At 40.5% G+C, this 17,920-nt stretch overlaps 2 protein-coding genes across 11 annotated transcripts in view; both read left to right on the top strand.

Annotated features, from left to right (window-relative positions):
• Positions 1 to 287: 287 nt before the first annotated feature.
• On the top strand, positions 288 to 10,468 carry atg10 (ATG10 autophagy related 10 homolog (S. cerevisiae)). Of its 7 annotated transcripts, none has more exons than XM_058069467.1 (9): positions 296 to 423; positions 838 to 873; positions 1,519 to 1,697; positions 1,770 to 1,892; positions 2,746 to 2,893; positions 3,981 to 4,078; positions 4,152 to 4,249; positions 4,326 to 4,445; positions 9,162 to 9,603. In XM_058069467.1, exons 1-9 carry the CDS (start codon positions 366 to 368, stop codon positions 9,235 to 9,237), a joined length of 936 nt encoding a protein of 311 aa, XP_057925450.1. In that variant the 5' UTR covers positions 296 to 365; the 3' UTR covers positions 9,238 to 9,603. The 7 variants fall into 7 exon arrangements, with proteins under 7 accessions (XP_057925452.1, XP_057925450.1, XP_057925449.1 ...); XM_058069466.1 differs by lacking the exon at positions 9,162 to 9,603 and adding an exon at positions 5,841 to 9,066 and having other exon boundaries at positions 323 to 423; XM_058069468.1 differs by having other exon boundaries at positions 324 to 423; positions 9,115 to 10,468.
• Positions 10,469 to 13,330: 2,862 nt separating this feature from the next.
• The window catches only part of cnpy1 (canopy FGF signaling regulator 1), a 31,036-nt gene continuing 26,446 nt past the window's right edge, over positions 13,331 to 17,920 (top strand). For 2 of the 4 annotated variants that reach the window (XM_058069477.1, XM_058069474.1), the window contains exons 1-3: positions 13,680 to 13,823; positions 14,248 to 14,347; positions 15,277 to 15,392. In XM_058069477.1, the coding sequence (XP_057925460.1) occupies positions 14,248 to 14,347; positions 15,277 to 15,392 (216 nt within the window). In that variant the 5' untranslated portion in view covers positions 13,680 to 13,823. Of the gene's footprint in view, positions 13,394 to 13,423; positions 13,824 to 14,247; positions 14,348 to 15,276; positions 15,393 to 17,920 lie in introns of those variants that run through there. The other 2 variants (XM_058069476.1, XM_058069475.1) reach the window with 2 other exon arrangements.

Genomic DNA, 17,920 nt, shown 5'->3' with positions numbered 1-17,920 from the left:
AAAACTTTAAACTTGTGCTACTGCTAATCAGAAGGAAGTAGCAAAAGTACCAACTAAATAAAGTAAAGGACTTGAATGAATATTACTACTGTTTAATATATCAGGTTTAGCTGTGAGCTGGAGATAAATCTGTAGATAAAAAAATAGATATAGGATAAAATTTATTCTCTCTCCTGTAAAACCTAATTTAAAAAACTAATAATTATGTCATTTTACTGTCGCGATAGCGACGTGAGACCACGTGACACAACCAGGAAGTGTGAGGAAGGCTAGACCGTCTGAATTCACCAGGCTGATTCGCGGCTGGAGCAGAAGCCTCCGAACGTCTAGACTTCGTAGATTGGGTGGGATACTGGCCTAGTAGGATGCAGAACCCGAATTCAAACACAGCCACAACCTCAGACAGTCGCCATTATTGCCTACGTAAGCGTCGTCATTTCCGGTCCGTTCACAGCGACGTCAATGGATTTGGGACAAAAATAAATCGCGTATTTGGAAACTCAGTATACAGTGAAAACCATACACCAATTAAAGTGTACTGAGACACAGCAACTTCTTCAAGTTCTTCAACTTCATGCTGAAAGGGACTAAGATTCGTTTTAAATATCGATTACATTTCGGTCATTTCCGGTCACGTTGAGTATGACGTTTTGTATTTGCCGCCACCCAGCGGCCATCATGTAGCACGACATGGACATTAACAAGTTAAGCGCCATGTTCGGATAGCCTCACAACGAAGGTATCACCGCATTCGAACGTTCGTTGCGCGTTAAAAAAGACATTCGTTGGAAATATGTCTGTAGTTTCATGACCTGTTCGTTTTTTCTTTCCCTGCAGTTGCTGCTTCAGCTTCTCACAATTTCACCTTTGTTGGTAAGTAGTAAGAGTAGATGTAAAGACATCTAGTGTAAATCATATATGTGGTTCTACATTGTTTAACAATTAGCTGTTTTTCTTCATCCACATTTTACATAATTTACTTCTCACAGAATGCTGCTTTTTCTGCGAGCAAGTTTTGAGTGTCTTTGTTTACATGCTTTCAGTCTTTTTCGTTGCGTCTATCAAGTGGACGAATTAAAAAACGCGCCGCCTTCCGTTGGGAGGTCGGAATGACAGCTGAGTAAAAGCGGGCAAAAAGTAAATCTTTCGTGTGTCGTGAGGAATTATCCAATATCATTTTTAAATCAACATTTATTCATAATTTTCTGCAAATGTCATTGCCATTGTCGAGTGTAAAGACTGGCTGAGCAATGTAATATTGGTCCGTGTGGCAACACGTAGCCGATTGCCTCGTTCCTCCAATAGACTTAGTGATGCACGTGAGGTGGTTAGTGTTGTGCTGCAAGGTTTTTCCAATGTAAAAAAAACGTGGCATGGCTAAAAAAAGGTTGAAAAACACTGCTCTAGTGAAGTGATTTGACCATTTTTTTGTAAAGCACTTTGCTCTATAAATACATTTGCCTTGCTTTTGCCTTTTGGTCATATAAAATGACACAGTGGGCTGGATTTGCCCCGCAGAACTTAGGTTCGGCACCACTAGAGCTGAAGACATACCGCCATTAACATTCCCAGCGATGGTCACCATAGCAGAGATGAGCTGGTGTCTGCAGGGGGACGAGAACTTCCATCACTCCTGTCAGATGTTCCTGAAGCAGTCAGATCAATTAAGAGACGGCTGGAGTTGGGAGTCTGTCCAGGTAAGGAAAATGATACAGGGGAACAATGATGGCTGTGGTGCATTTGGGATGCATTTCAGTGTGTGTGATCAGGGTTCAGAGGAGGGCTACCTGAGGAAGACTGTTCTCAGGTCGGTCTTTATTGAGTCCAGACCAAAGTGGGATCACAACGGATCTAGCTCAGACTCTTCTCGTCGCAACGTGTCTGATGAACAGGTGAGTCGTTCTAGGACAGGGGTCAGCAACCCGCGGCTCCAGAGCCGCATGTGGCTCTTCATCCTCTTTGTTGTGGCTCCCTTTGCGATGCTTGAATATTTTTAACACCCGAGTGGGGAAAATACACATCTTTTATAATGAGTTTTAAAAAATCCAACTTTGTCTGAGACCATGAATGCATCCCGACTGAGTTCTGACTGCTATTCAGTTCAGTACATGAAAGAAAATAAGTAATACTTTCCCGGAGCTATTTGACAATTCTCAAAAATAAATTAGAGATCATTTAAAAACAGCGGCATGGGAACTTGTTTGCTCCAGAGTAAACAAATCAGGTAACTTTACAGTAGTTTTTATTTAGTTTTTTATTTATGTACGTTTATCTCCAATACTAGCAAGAGTACTCCAACTCGTCTTTTTTTATCTGAACTACTTTGATACCCCCAAATTCCCTCTAATGTTGTTTTAAACATACTATATGTTTTGCGGCTCCAGTTTATTTTTCTTTAGTGTGCGAGGGGGTAAAATGGCTCTTTTCATAGTAAAGGTTGCCGACCCCTGTTCTAGGATAAACAATTGTCCTTGAATACATGATAGAATGCACAGTTACCATTATATGCAAAGTCCAGTTAGGTCCATTAGTATTTTAGATTTTGCCTTTGTACACCACAAAAAAATGGAAATATGTTGGAGTTGTATAAACCTCAGTCAAGTGCAACACTTTTATTTTTTAATTTAAAATCTGTTGCGTCAACACCATAACACCAAATTGAACCTACCTGCTTCCCATGAAAAGATATTGTAAAATATTGGCAAAAATGTGACACTGTATATAAAACACTGTATGTCTCCACAGGGTCTTGATGTTTATGACACAAACTGTGACTATGATGATGAAGATACAGTGTGTGAAGGCAGCAGTCATGTTCTTCAGTACGAGTACCACATCCTGTACTCGTGCAGCTTCATGACCCCCGTGCTGTATTTCAGAGCATCCAGTCTGGGTGAGTTATCCCCATTTACCGAAAAACGTGCTCTTAATATACTCTTTTTTTTTTCTTCAACCTTTTCTACTTGACTTTTATCTAATAATAATAATAATAATAATAATAATACATTTTATTTGTATAGCGCTTTTCAAGATACTCAAAGACACTTTACAGAAAAACGAAGTTGAATAAAGCAAGTAAACAGAATAGAAGACACACCAAAATACAGCATTCATTCGTTAATACACAGTTAAAAGATTAGTAAAAGCGGGGGGGGGGGGGGTCACAGCAGTCAAATATAAAAAGTTAAACATTAAAAACAGATTTAAAGAGGTGTGTTTTTAGTTGGTTTATGGTTAATGGTTATTTTATACCCTATGCCTTATATTTTGGCTGTTATGTTTACACATGCTTATTTTAGTTTTTATTAATGTTCTTATATATTTTACTTTGTATGTTGTTATTTCTATATATACTTTCTATATTCTTGTTTTATTTGTTTATTTTTTTATCCCATATATCCAGTGTTATATACTTTTTTTGTTTTTAAACTTGACTACTGCACTGAAAAGAGAAGCTCTCCAATTTCGTTGTACATCTTGTATAATGACAATAAAGCCATTCCATTCCATTTCCTCAGTGGGGGCCCATGGGGGCTGTTCTCGGTTGGAGGCTGGGGTGTCTTTTCTCGCGGGGCTCACCGGTTTTCTCAGCAAGTGTTGTAATAATAATACATTTTATTTGTATAGCACTTTACAGAAAAATTGAGTTGAATAAAAGCAAGTAAACAGAGTAAAAGATATGTTAAAATACAACATTCATTCGTTTATACACAGGTAAAACATGAGTAAAAGTGTGGTGCGCCACCTTCCCCTTCCTTTCAAGGGGGGTCCCCGATCACAAGGGGTGTAATAGCCCCTTTTAGCAGCTTTGGGTCACCATTTGATTCTTGTGAAAGCACAAAACCGAAGAGAAGGGGTAAGTGGAAAGACAAGGACCAAGAGGTAGAAATGGAATTCAGCCTTAGTCTTGTAGCTGCTACATTAGCGGAAGTGTTACTGGATATTATACGACTTCAGTGTGTTGATTTGCCTGTTGTCAGAGGGGAGGAGTTTATCTTTAGAAGAGGTGTGGAGTTGTGTCCATCCAAACTTCAGGTTGCGTTTGCAGCACAGTCCCTTGACGACCATCACACAGCAGGTAAAGATGCTATGAGATACGTGAGCCTCCTCACCTGGATGGATTTGTCTGATGTATGTGTTGTCTGTGTCAGGAGCATCCTCTGCTCGGGCAGCCTTTCTTCATGCTACATCCGTGCAGAACGGAAGAACTGATGACACCGCTACAGGAGATGGCCAAAGAGCAAAACAGGTAAAACAGGTATATTCTGTCATGTATACAGTAGCATTATTTATGTATATATATGTGTGTGTGTGTGTGTGTACAGGCCAGTGAACTACATTTTGACATGGCTCAGCATGGTTGGTCCTCTTGTGGGTTTAGATGTTCCCCTGGAATACTCCACCCTGACTGAGACTGAAGCTGCTCAGCATCCCTCGTCCCTATCGTGAGTCACAAAGACAATCATCTTCCTCCAAATTTGGGGATTTTATTTTTGCAGCCAAAAAAAAACCCAGCAGGGACAATGTAACTGTACCACACAGACTATGCAGGTATCACAATACACAGTCACACCAATATACAGTACATGCAAAACAATACTATTTTATATTCATATAACTTTCTGCCATCCCAATAGGAATGTACTGAGCATGCCTTGCGGGTTCTCCTGTTGGTCTGTGTCAAAGTAGAACTTGACAGCAGAAATATATTTTTTCACTGCATCTAAGAGTGTATTCACACTCGTCAATTCGTAACATAGCCCCTCCCTCGCCTAGCCTGCGCTCACACTGTGCCGTGACATTTACTTGTCTCCTCACTTCTGTTCTGATTCAGTTTTTCTGAATGATCGTACCGATCATTTATGTTATGCAAGATTTCCACTGTCATTAATATCCACAAGATCAGGGACTGCATTACTGACACAACACACACAAAGGTGCAGGTGAGCGAGTGCAGTGGTTTAGTATCACTTATTGGCTTTGGAATCTGCCGTGCTGTTGCTGTTGGTTTGATCAGGGAGTGGCTGATTTTTACCAGTAGAAAGGACACATACCAAAAATGCAAATAAACGGTGCAGACATTGAAAGGCTGAAGGAAAATACATTTCTGGGGATCATAATAGATGGTAAATATGAACTGGAAACCTCATATTACAAATATACAACACAAGGTGGCCAGAAATATTTCAATATTGAACAAAGCAAAATTGTTATCTGGTTCTACCATATCTAACTTGTGTGGAGATTTGGGCTAATAACTAAAAGCAATCTTGAACCAGTTATGTTGTCTTAATTGTTATTATATATCACTATTATGATGGTTAGATTGATGATCATTATTGTTACGGTTGTAAAGACATCACCTTTATGTCACTTTAAGGTTACATCACCTTATACTTGTATAAAAATCATAAAATCATACAAGGCAGGAAGTGGTTTGACCCCCCCCCCCCCACGCACACACACGCACACGCACACACACGCACTGTAGAGCGGGCCTAGTGTGTTTTTATCTTTTGCCTCTGCAATGCTAGAGAGCGTCCGTTCAAACTGCGGTGTAATGTGTTGCTGTAACCACCAGGTGGTGGTGTTCTCCAGCCATGTCCTATGACATATACTAAGTCATGAATACTGTCCAATTCAGTGTTGGCTGATCTGCGGATGAGTGAGGACATCTCCTGGGCAATTATTACCACCTTAATCCATAACAAGCCACGGTTAGACTTTAAAAGGGTTAAAATGTGTGCTATTCCAACACGAGCTCAAGCCGCCTGCAGATACGTGTAGAACTCTTTGACCCTGAAAGGAACTTCCAGCCATCAGCAGGTTTCTCTCTACAGGACACTTCAGATGGTGCAAGAAGCCCTTCCACTGACATGGAAAAACAGACGGCCGGGTCCCACATCAACGCTGCCCCCACCCCCTCTTGCGCCATGACTTTCCATCCTTTCTCTCTCCTAGTTTTTTCTCCTCTCTTGGCCTGGCTTCCCTCAGTCCCATTTGGCTGTGTGCCCTTCCCCTGCTCCTCTCATAATGAGCTTGATGGGTTAGGTTTAGTTTGGTGAGGTTCATTTGACCTTCGTGATTGGAACTCCTTACAAGCATTTACAGACTTTCAAGGTTCTGTACATTTATGTCTGCTGGTTAAATATTATATGTATATTAGTGTGTATGTATATATATATATATATGATATGTGATATATGTGATTGTATGTAGCTCGGAGACGAATAATATCAATAATACACGACATAAGTATCTACTTATAGACATTCTTTGATAATAGATAAGTAAGGGGAGGGTTATTGTGTGGGCATATATATATATATATATATATATATATAGACACACACACACACACACACATATATATATATATATATACACACACACACATATATATGTATATATATATATATATATATATATATATATACAAACATACGAGTGCCACTTAGATATTTCGTAAAGCAACACATGTAGATAAGCTAAGATCTAAGTACATATATATTTCAAGACAAAATACCAACACAGATTTGTGATATACGGTAATCCTTTATTTATCGTGGCTAAACGGTTTGAGAACCGGCCTTGAAAAATGAATTTCTCTGAATATTGATATCGATACTAATGAACAAAATATTTTTGTAGTATAGAAAACCTGTTGAGGTTTTATCATGATTAGGGCTTTGTATGGGAATACATGAAATAACGACCCTATGGTCACATTTACACTCATATTAGCCAACATTGTTGACGCAATAAGAGAAAATAAGACATAATTAGGCCTCTTATTATCTAAAATAATAATATATATTAATAATATCATATAATAATATATTATAGTTAGGCCATCAGTGATGAGTTTTAGCTGAAGTGTTATTATTACGTAAATGACAACTATTATTATTGTTGTGTATTATTGCTTGGGGGGTAACTCTAAAATAATATCAGGTCAAAGCTATTAGCAGTTGGCTATTACGTCTGTGTTACTAGTGACACCTAGTGGCCAGTGTGGACTACAGTTCAGATGATGCTAACTGCTAATGATGTTAGATGCAACCATTGTTGATTTCTCCACTTTCTGAGCATTTTACCATGTCTGATTTCACTTCACATTTCACTTTCAAAAAGAATGTACACATTTGTACTCTCCCCATAGCTAAAATTGAGAAAAACTGTACCTAACAGTACAGTACATTACATGTATAGTACATTACTGTACAGTACATTTCAACTTGCACACAGACCAACACATTCGCACGTACCATGCAGTTTCTCCTGTGACCTTGATGAGCACCATATGCTCCACCATTTTCTGACTGTGATACCCCGCCATCGATGCCTCGTGTGGACACGTGGACACACACTCGCTTTCATACCGGGAATAGCAAGGATGCCACTCACTACAAACAATGAACGTGTGGCATAAACCTACCAGCATAAGCAATCTTTCCATATAATTTACTTTTGTGTCATGGACTCCTGTGGTCCACACAGACGACTTGGCCATCTGCCCAAGGAGGAGGAGGTCAATCAGCAGGAAATAAGAGGACTCAGAAAATACATTATTATGTACTGTTAATTATCACTATTATGCTAACGATACTTAGTTAGCATATATAGCTCCACGCTGTGGCTTAGCAGTGAAAGACAAAGACATCCATAAAATGTCTCTTTTTAATACATTATCTGCAAAAAATGCTACTTATACTCCAGTATGTTTTTTTCTACCTAATTATACATTTTTGGCCTTGTATGACTTATACTACGGAGCGACTTATAGTCCAGAAAATACGGTAATTTTAGAAGAAAAACAAATGTAAAAACAACAGCATTTAAAGGAATACCGTCAAAAACATTTAAAAATGTGTAATCTAATCTAATGAAAAAGTCATAATTTTATGAGAATAACGACATAATATTAGGGAAAAATAATGTCATTTTCGTAGCATAAAGTTGAAATTCATTCATTTTCTACCGCTTATCCTCACAAGGGTTGCGGGGGTGCTGGAGCCTATCCCAGCTGTCTTGGGGGGTACACCCTGGACTGGTGGCCAGCCAATCACAGGGCACATATAGACAAACAACCATTCACACCTTCCTGGATGTTTGCTTTCTCCAAGGAGATTCCATCCAGATAATTGTTGGATTCTTTATGAATCCAGCCCAAATAAGTTAAGATTCGTTTAGGATTTTGCTGACAGATTCGGAGTGTTTTCTCAGCAGATGATGTCATGCAGCTATTGATTCATCCTTGGGACCTCCCACCCCCCCCAATTAAAAAAAAAGGTATAATGAAATCCTTGAAGCTCATATCACTGGATAGCAGTTGTGTGTGAAGGGAGGCGTGTGGATGTTTACCAGCCCTTACAAATGGCAAACAAGCATGTCAGCAGGACGCTGAGTGTGTATGTGCATGTGTGTGTGTGTGTGTGTGAGTGTGTGTGTGTGGACAGCAGCTGCTACTCTGTGGATGTCTCTGAGGACCACAGCAGGCATCTGAGTATTTGTTGTGTGTGTGTGTTTGCTTGGGGAGGGGATGTGAAGGGCAGGTCAATGAGAGTGAGCAGAACCATCAGACAAAGCACACGATGGATACACGCCTATTTGAATTTAAAAAAAAAAGCACAGAGCTGCGCCTGCCTGATTCAATAATTTCTTGGCGTTCTGTGTCTTCCTTTCTGCCCTTCACGGCCTGATTGGCTACGCTGACTATGGAATCATTGCTGGTTGATCATGGAAAGGGTCCGCTTAATGGCAACGTAATAAAATTACACTTAAGTACCTCATAGGAAGAAGCGGTGGTGGGGTTCTAGCGGTGGGCGGATGGATCTAAATATCGATCCCAACATTTGTATCAATATTGATCGATACCGATGTAAAAAGATGGATACTTCGGTTTCCTGTCCGCCTGCAGTAGTTTCATTGAAGATGCAACCTGGCTATGTGTCTCTGCTGCTCAGAGAAGGCCCCTTTTGTCAACCCCCCCCCCCCCCCCCCCCGTGTTTGATTTACCACCTACATGTACTCTACATATGTACTTCCCACTCACCACATGGACTCTACATGTATGCACTTCCCACCCACATGGACTATGTATGTGTTTTGCAGGCGTTCCCAGGCCAACTGTGAAACATAATCCCCCCTGCGTGTCCTAGGTATGCCCAGGGGCCTTCTCCCAGCTGGGCATGCCCAGAATACCTCACCAGGGAGGCATCCGGACTAGATGCCTGAGCCACCTCAACTGGCTTTTCTCGATGTGAAAGAGAAACTTCTTCAGCTATCGGGGACTGTATTGATATCGGCGATACTTCCTTTAAAACGGCGATCCCCTCCGCCAAGCCCCGCTGCGGCAGCATCTGCCATGTGTGGGACTTCCTGTTTTGTGACAATGAGGTGAGCACACTAATTTCACCAGTGGCGGATGAGTGCAAGCATTTTGTCAACTGCATCTGCGGTTCAGAAGGCAGCGAATGCAGCTGGAGGGGTCCGGCCAAGGTGGTTAAACCTGCTTTTCAGGTTTCCAGTGAATAATGTGAGAAGACTAGAAATAAATGCATGGAGTTGTGGATGCCAGCAAGTTGTTCATGGTCATTGGCTTTGTTTAAAATAAATGTTACCAAGATGAGTAGCTCTTTTTTTTGGAAAAAGTATCTCTCACAAGAAGAAACCTTGCTGACCCTAATATAGCCAGTAGTACATTTCAACATTTACACTACATTGTATGGGATCAATATCGGTATCGGTATTGGACGATTTCACTCATGGTGAAACATACTGACAACCATGACTGAATTACTTTGTGCTACTTCCTTCTTGCTCACACACACACACACTTACACACACACACTTACACACACACACACAGTGAAATGTTCCGGTGTTGAGATGAAGAGTGTAGCAGATCATTATGACAGTCAGTGAATGAAGATGTTGCGCTGCTCAGCCAAGGTACACTTGTGCCTCTTGACAGCCGTGGTTATAATGTGTAGTATACAAGTGTGTAGTATGCTGGGAATGCTTGGTATGTACCGTAGCGGCATTTACTGTACTTTTAAAACCTTTACAACAGAGCAAAACTGTTCAACAGGGAAGTCACTAAACCAGGAAGGAAACGACCTGATTGACGTTAGCATTATCACTGAAGCCCATTTTTTTACTTCAGATCAATGTGTGGAAAATGAAGAGGATGCAGGATGCAGGTGTACCTGCAGGTGTAGCTTGATTTCAACATTTGCTTGTGGTTTGAATTTTGTTCTGTTAACATTTTTTTGGTTTAGCTTGGCTGCACAGCAGTTGAGTGGTTAGCACGCAGACCTCACAGCTAGGAGACCGGGGTTCAATTTCACCCATCTCTGTGTGGTGTTTGCATGTTCTCTCTGTGCATGCATGGTTTTTCTCCGGGTACTCCAGTTTCCTCCCACATTCCAAAAACATGCTAGGTTAATTGGCCACTCCAAATTGTCCGTAGGTATGAATGTGAGTGTGAATGGTTGTTTGTCTATATGTGCCCTGTGATTGGCTGGCGACCAGTCCAGGGTGTACCCCGCCTCTCGCCCAAAGACAGCTGGGATAGGCTCCAGCACCTTCTTATAACAAGAAAAAGAAGAGCATAATTCTCTTTGGTTAAACATTATGTAGTCAAATACTTTGTTGTAAAAGTCTGATCTCCTTCTGGTTAGCTTGGATATATGAATTGGGCTCTATAAATAAACTTGCCTTGCTTTCACGGAGTGCATCCAGTGCATTTCTGGAAAATTCCTTTGGCATCTATCCCGAAATGTTCTCAATCGGTTCTCACAGGAACAAGCAGGATGGTCCAAATGAGAGTGATGTTATTCCTCTGGAAAAAAAAGACCTTTGTTGACATTGTCCTGTTGAAAAACCATGGCCATCAGTCATAAGTGATGCCTCTGCAACATCTCCATGTAGCATTCTGCAATTTGACAACCCTGCACAACCTGAAGCTCCATTGTTCCATTGAAGGAAAAAGCACCCCAGATCATGATGGACCCAACTCCACTGTGCCGTGTGGAAAAAATCTCAGTTGGATCTCCTTGTCATGCCAGTAATGTTGGAAGCCATTGGGAATCTTGAGGATACATTTCTTTCTTCCACTTTTCAACGGTCCATGTCTGGTGTTCTCCTGCAAATTCCAAATAGGACATTTTATGGCGTTTGAAGATGGCCTTTGAAGACGTTTTTGTTCGTAATTGTTGATGCCGTCTGATTTTTATTGGATCGCACTTGTCACCAGTAACAACTTTCATTCAGTCCAAGGATCGTCCTGTTTCTTGACGGAGAAATTGAACCATGCCAAACAAGGCATTATCGTAGTCGTAAATGTAGTGACTGATTGTCTTTGTCACGTCTTTGCTTGTGTTTGGTTATGCTGTAATCCTCTCTATTCCATTCCGGTCATGGCAGCATTAACTAACTAAACATCACCGATGGTGGATGTAGAAGTCATGGTAACAGGAACGGCGCCAAGTAATCCTTTGTTTAATCCCACTGGAAAAAATGTCAAGGAAACTAAGGACGTGATGATTTGAATGTGGAGAGCAAACAGTTAACTACATCAATAAAGGTACAACAAACAGACGGTAGCATGTACCGCTAACAGAACTTTGGATTTCCTCCACATGGCAGGGAAGTCATGGGTCAAGGATGTCCAAAGTCCGGTCTGGGGGCCCATTGTGGGCATGTCATGTAAATGAGATCTCAATCACAAACTGTTATATTGCATAACAATTTGGTATTGAAGAGGAGGTTATCTCTCCAGACTAGTCTGGGACAATATTTTGTCATATTTTTCGGGCAACTCTATACACGGAAAACATGCTGACACTGATAATATAACGATCACAAGCGCATGGCATAACCCGCCACTTGATCTAACCTGACATGTAATCTTCTTCAACGCTTTGAATTCCAAATTACAAGCCTGCTACTGAACGTCACGGTTCATTCCCACACATAGAGTAATGAAATGATTCCATATGACACCTCCAATTAGTGCCTTTTGGAGGCGTGCCCAGCAGACGTGCCCGCTGTCACACCAGCTTTGCAATGAAAATGGAATGAGGGTAAATGAATCAGCCAAAATGAAAAAGAAGCTATATATTGGTCTTATATATATATATATGTATTGGTGTAATGGTCTCAAAATCACTCATAATTGTAGCATTTTATGTGTAAAAAGCAATGACAGAAATGATATTTATGGCTATTTATGTGTCCTTCTTATTGACGGGTGTGACACCAGTTTACCCTGCCCCCAAAACAAGACAAACATGCTTCCTTTTCCTTTCCCTCTTTTGGAAATATTATTTGGAATAAACGTGTTTAATAAGTTTGTGGGGCTTTAAACCTGCATTGAGAGTGAACAATGGTAATTGAAGAGAGAAGAGGGGTGATTCTGAAGCTGAATTTAATCTAATAATTACAAAATTCAGTTTTATTACAAATGTTGATTCAAATTTGAGGAAGCAGGACAGTTTTGAGGAATTTTGACAGCTTTGTGTCAAAAATAGACATTTTTAAGGCGGGTCGGTGTGGAACGGAACTCCTGCAAAAAGCTGGGATAGGCTCCAGCATGCCCCACAACTCTCGTGAGGATAAGCGGTAGAAAATGAATGAATGAATGAATGAACCTTGAGTAGATTAGAAAAATATGTGGCTCAGTACTTTGTTTATTTCCATTGTTTTCTGCCTTTCAACGGCTATTGAACTGAAAATGAACAAAGTCACAGCAATGACAGTGTGGCATGTAATTGTCATGATTGATCCAGTCTTCTTGACCAGACTAGCGAGTTGTTTAAAACAAACTAGGGGGAAAGCAATTAGCTTGGCCTCGGTCAATATTTCTTTCAACGCGACAGCAGCCTTTATTTACCAGTGAAAAGCTTTGAATTAGCTGTCACTGATAGAAGATCAGAGGTACACAAAGCACAACCTGCTGAGAAGGTCATGGAAGTGGCCGTCCATTCAACTCAACGACATTGTCAAGTATGCGATGACCTAGGAAAAACATCAGTTGTGACTCTCTGAGGTCCTGCCGGTATGATATTAGTGCAATGTTTTGTCGGCGCCAGCTAATGAATAGCATGATGCAAACTTTTCCACTCAACCCCCTGAATGACACACAAAAGCCACGTATACAAATATTCCAATTGCATTCGGTTTATTAGCTCATTGTTCCCCAATAACTAATATTTTATAAAATATTTGTTTGCTGTTCATGTTTACTTGTACCTCCTATAGTTGGATTGTTATTGCATTATTCTAATCATCGATATGGATCCTGATTGGTTCACAGGCTTGAGCCTGACTGAACGTGGCTCCACCACAGTATGGCACGTCAAGAATCATCCCGTCAAGTTACCAGAAAGTAAGTCGTATGAAACAGAAAGTATGGTGACTTGCACCTTCAAATTAAAGCAAAAAAAAAATCGTATCTGGCTAGTGTATTGGCCATTTAAGAGGAAATGCTAATGCTCAATACGATTACATTTCTAAGTCACGAAATGATTTTATTAGCCGTTGCAGCGTCTTAACAAATCAGTTTATATCGTTCACTTTTCGCGCTTTTAATTTCGTTTTGTTTGAAAGTGTACCGGAAGTGATGTGCTTGTAATGCGGCTGAAATGAAACCGGACGTCGCTGTCGTACAGTTTGTGAAGTTTAAAGCAGGTAAAGGCATCCCCCGACACCTGCTGTAAATATACGATACATTATTATTGTTTCATCGCTGTTTTTATTTCGTTACGAACAACCATTCGTCCGCCGTAAGACTCTTTTTAGCTTCGGGTCCTCGCCAGGTAAGACATGCTAGGTTAGCTGGAGACAAACTACACCTTGAAGTTGTTTCAACCTGACATCGGATTCAAATAGCGAAACGAATGAATTGCAAAGCTTGGAACTGGATAGAACTGGTTTCAATTCATTCAGTGTCTGTTTAAATGGAGTATACTGTATATACGTTACTTTGGCCCATAGCAACAGGTGATTCAATCACCTGTGCTTATAATTAATACCTTTTATTTAAGAGGTTTTGTTTGGCTTTTAAGAAATATCAGAAAAGTACAGTGCAATATTTGCTTTTTCATAAATAACTATTGATATTGGCTTTTATCTATATGTTGTCATTGTGTGTTTTGGCATTTCCACTGATATGCAGTTTATGCACAAATAAATATGAATGAATATGCCCCTGTACACTGAATATGATTGTTGTGTTTGTAGATGGCTATGGCACCATGGGTTGTTCAAATGGCGGTGATGATGCTCGTCGTCTTCACCTGCTGCTGCCAAGCAAAGAGGAACCAGATGTTGTACTGCTCAGGTAAGGTATTGTTTTGGTTTAAAGAAGGTATTATTATCGATATATGTACTGTATATTGTCTACTTGTTACCACATAGTGTATCTGTCAAATTCGACTATTTTTCATTTGTGTAAAAATTTCAATAAAAAGAGACAGCATGTGACCTCCCTCCTACGTACATACTGTGACAATGCAGTAACAGGTATCTTTGACCACGTGTAATACTTGCAGTATTATTTTAAGTATGAGCGTTTAACATAGCAACCTAAATGAACACTTACATCTAGCATTAACCTCCGAACTCAAATATAAAAATGCAGCAGCGGTGGCGGCAACTCCAATATGTAGCCGTAGCTTTATTGTAGTGGTCTGAGTGTGTGGTGAAGCTATAAACTTGCCAGTCGGCCAGTAGGGAGCTGGTGTGGTGTGGCAAGGTATCAATACGCCAGTAACGTAGTTCTATCGGTGTGACAATGTTAATAATGTAACAGTTAAAATGCACATTCATTCATTTTCTACCGCTTTTTCCTCACGAGGGTCGCGGGGGTGCTGGAGCCTATCCCAGCTGTCTTTGGGCGAGAGACCCTGGACTGGTCGCCAGCCAATCACAGGGCACATATAGACAAACAACCATTCATACTCACATTCTTACCTATGGACAATTTGGAGTCGCTAATTAACCTAGCATGTTTTTGGAATGTGGGAGGAAACCGGAGTACCCGGAAGAAAACCCACGCATGCACGGGGAGAACATGCAAACTCCACACAGAGATGGGTGGAATTGAATCCTGGTCTCCTAGCTGTGAGGTCTGCGCGCTAACCACTCGACCGCCGTGCCGCCTAAAATGCACATCACACGTTATATATATTTTCGTATATAATGTGTTAATTTCTCACATAAGGATTGAGGCAAAACAAATTGCATAATTTATTTCTCATTTATTTCCAGCGTGTCATGCAATTGTGGATGAATTAAATCACTCAATCAACCTGGTGGATCCCAAGAAAACAATCAATGTTGGCAGCTTTAGACTCGATCCTGATGGGTCCATGAAAGACAAAAAGGTAAAATACACTCTAATACTGCCTGCAAAATGAACATCTTCCATATATCTGTAGATAGATATTACAGTGAATGTATACCCTACAGCTCCGATCCATGAGTTTGAAAGGCTTAATTTGGATCAAACTTAGATGTGACTCGATGGGGTCCAACACTATCGAAATATTGAGCTTACGAGTTGGCGATGACATCACAGGTAGACTGAATCCAGCGTAGCATCCAAGGTGTAGGGCGTCTAGAGTCCATCTTTACAAGAAGAAAAACTCACAAATGTGTGTTCTTTGGAGAGGACGTGTCGGCTTCATTTATTTGTACCTATGTATTATTCATTTGAGCAAAAATACTTGACAGGTGTGTTTTGTTGTCCAGGTGGGTCCTATTGCGTTGCTTAGTCATTCAATAAATAGCAGTGGATGTCTTTGCTCAGTTTCAGATTGGTTTCAACTAAACGAGATTGTATGACAGGGGTCTCAAACTCAATTTACCTGGGGGCCACTGGAGCTAGGGTCTGGGTGAGACTGGGCCGCATCAGGTTTTCCAAAAAAAAAAAAAAAAAAAAACGCATTTATTAAAAACTGAAAAATGAATAAACTTTGCTTTGGTTCTGATTTTCTACAAGAAAAGCTCTGATAAAACATTCCACTGTTCTCAAATATCTTAATTTTTATTTTTCTACACAAATTAAGATGAAAAATAAATAAACAAATCAAGAATAAAGAAAATCAATCAGTAATAAATAAATATAATAATAATAATAAAACGGCAAATAATAAAAACTTAAGAAACCACATATAGTTGGTGGGTAGACAGATAATTTTTTTTCTGATTAAAATTAACAAAGCATTATTAGAGCCCCGTAGACATGACAAAACACAACTATAGTCACATTTATACTTTTTATTTACAACATATTGCGCAACTGCAGGGTCTTGAGACACATGCTAACTCGCAAACTAGAGAGCTAGCGACCTAAACGGTAGCCTTCAAGTTATTTCCTTTAAACTTAAATAGCCAAAAACTTACCACTTCCACACTGATAGGGAGGATAACTATTAACAGTTATTTAACCTTTAACATGAACATTAATCAAACGTAATAATTTTTTTCTGGGTACATGATACCATACAGCATCCGTATCAAACTTTGCGCGAGGCCGCACTAACATTAAACTTTCATATCAAGGCGGGGGCCTCAAACTTGTGTCCTGCGGGCCACGTGTTTGAGACCCCTGTTGTATGACAAACCAGCAATTGGCATATTGCTTAATGGTAATATGCAGACAGACTGGGTTGAGGGGGTTGGGGGGGTACACTGCAGTACTCCTCACAAGTGGAATTGATTTCTCTTGTTAATACTTTGTGCCTCTGTGTGTGTGTGTGTGTGTGTGTGTGTATGCAAGGTGATGGATTCCGATTATTTGTTGCTAGCCTACTGAGGTCGCGTCCCCCCGGAGCATGGATATCCTTTATTGCCCAGGGACCAGGCTATCATAAGGTGTGCATCTCGAGTATTGATTTCCCAGGATTAGTCTGGATAGACTGTCGGCGATATCTGCACTGATTAGTCGGCGCAAGTGAGAAAATGGGTACCGGCGAATAAATGTGTGAAGGCAAGCACGTGTTAAAAAATGGGATTTATTCACCAATCAGATTTGTCGCCAGAGAAGGGAAGTTTGGTTCAATTTGGGATGAGCTCCTCCTCTGCCACAATCCTCCACCTGTTGTTTAGTCCATCAAATGTTCCTGAGCCACATAAGAAGCCAAACCTTGATCCCATGCCCTCCTGTCTCCCTCCTTTTCAGCAGCTTTTGACCTACTGTGAATCAGAGAGGGAGGGATGTCACAGCTTAGATGCCATCAGCGAGGAGGATTTGCTGGTTTTAAGTCCCTGCTCTTTGGCCCTCCTCACAGTAGGACTTCCTGGGGGCAAGGGGGCTGCTCTGCGGCACAAAAGTTAAACCTGCCTGCTGTAACAATGACACATTTAAGATCTCCAAAGACATTGAACTTTGCAAGTAGGAAGGCAAGCTGGTCTCTTAGTGATGGCTGGGAAGTCATGCATTGAGAATGAGAAGATGCACAATGATGCTCTTACAAACTGACACATAATATCAGGGTGCAGGAATGTGTTTTTAGCTGGAGAGTAAGCACTTTTTCCACGGCACTTTGCAAGGGTTTGCACAACAATAGTTGACGCTTTTCTGACGGAGAAAGAAAAACCTTTTTTTCTGACAATTGTAACATAGATCTGTATGTATTTACAAGAATTTGACTACATCTGTCTCAAGTCAGGAGTCACGTTTTCACAGCAAATTTGCTGATTTTTTTTGGTCCAAAAATAGCACATTTCTCAATCCACACAGGTGTCATATTTTGATGAGCGACTTCAAGAAACAATACAAGCAGTTGATGTTTGCTAAATATAAAGATGAAGAGTCTTGAACCAGTCATGATGTGCTATATATATCACTATATTGACACTTACTATGGTACACATTATGTCATTGTATGGTCATATCACCTCGTACGAG

This window comes from Doryrhamphus excisus, chromosome 1, assembly GCF_030265055.1.
Source record: "Doryrhamphus excisus isolate RoL2022-K1 chromosome 1, RoL_Dexc_1.0, whole genome shotgun sequence".
Classification (NCBI taxonomy): Eukaryota; Metazoa; Chordata; class Actinopteri; order Syngnathiformes; family Syngnathidae; genus Doryrhamphus; species Doryrhamphus excisus.
This window is presented reverse-complemented; position numbering and strand designations above follow the sequence as displayed.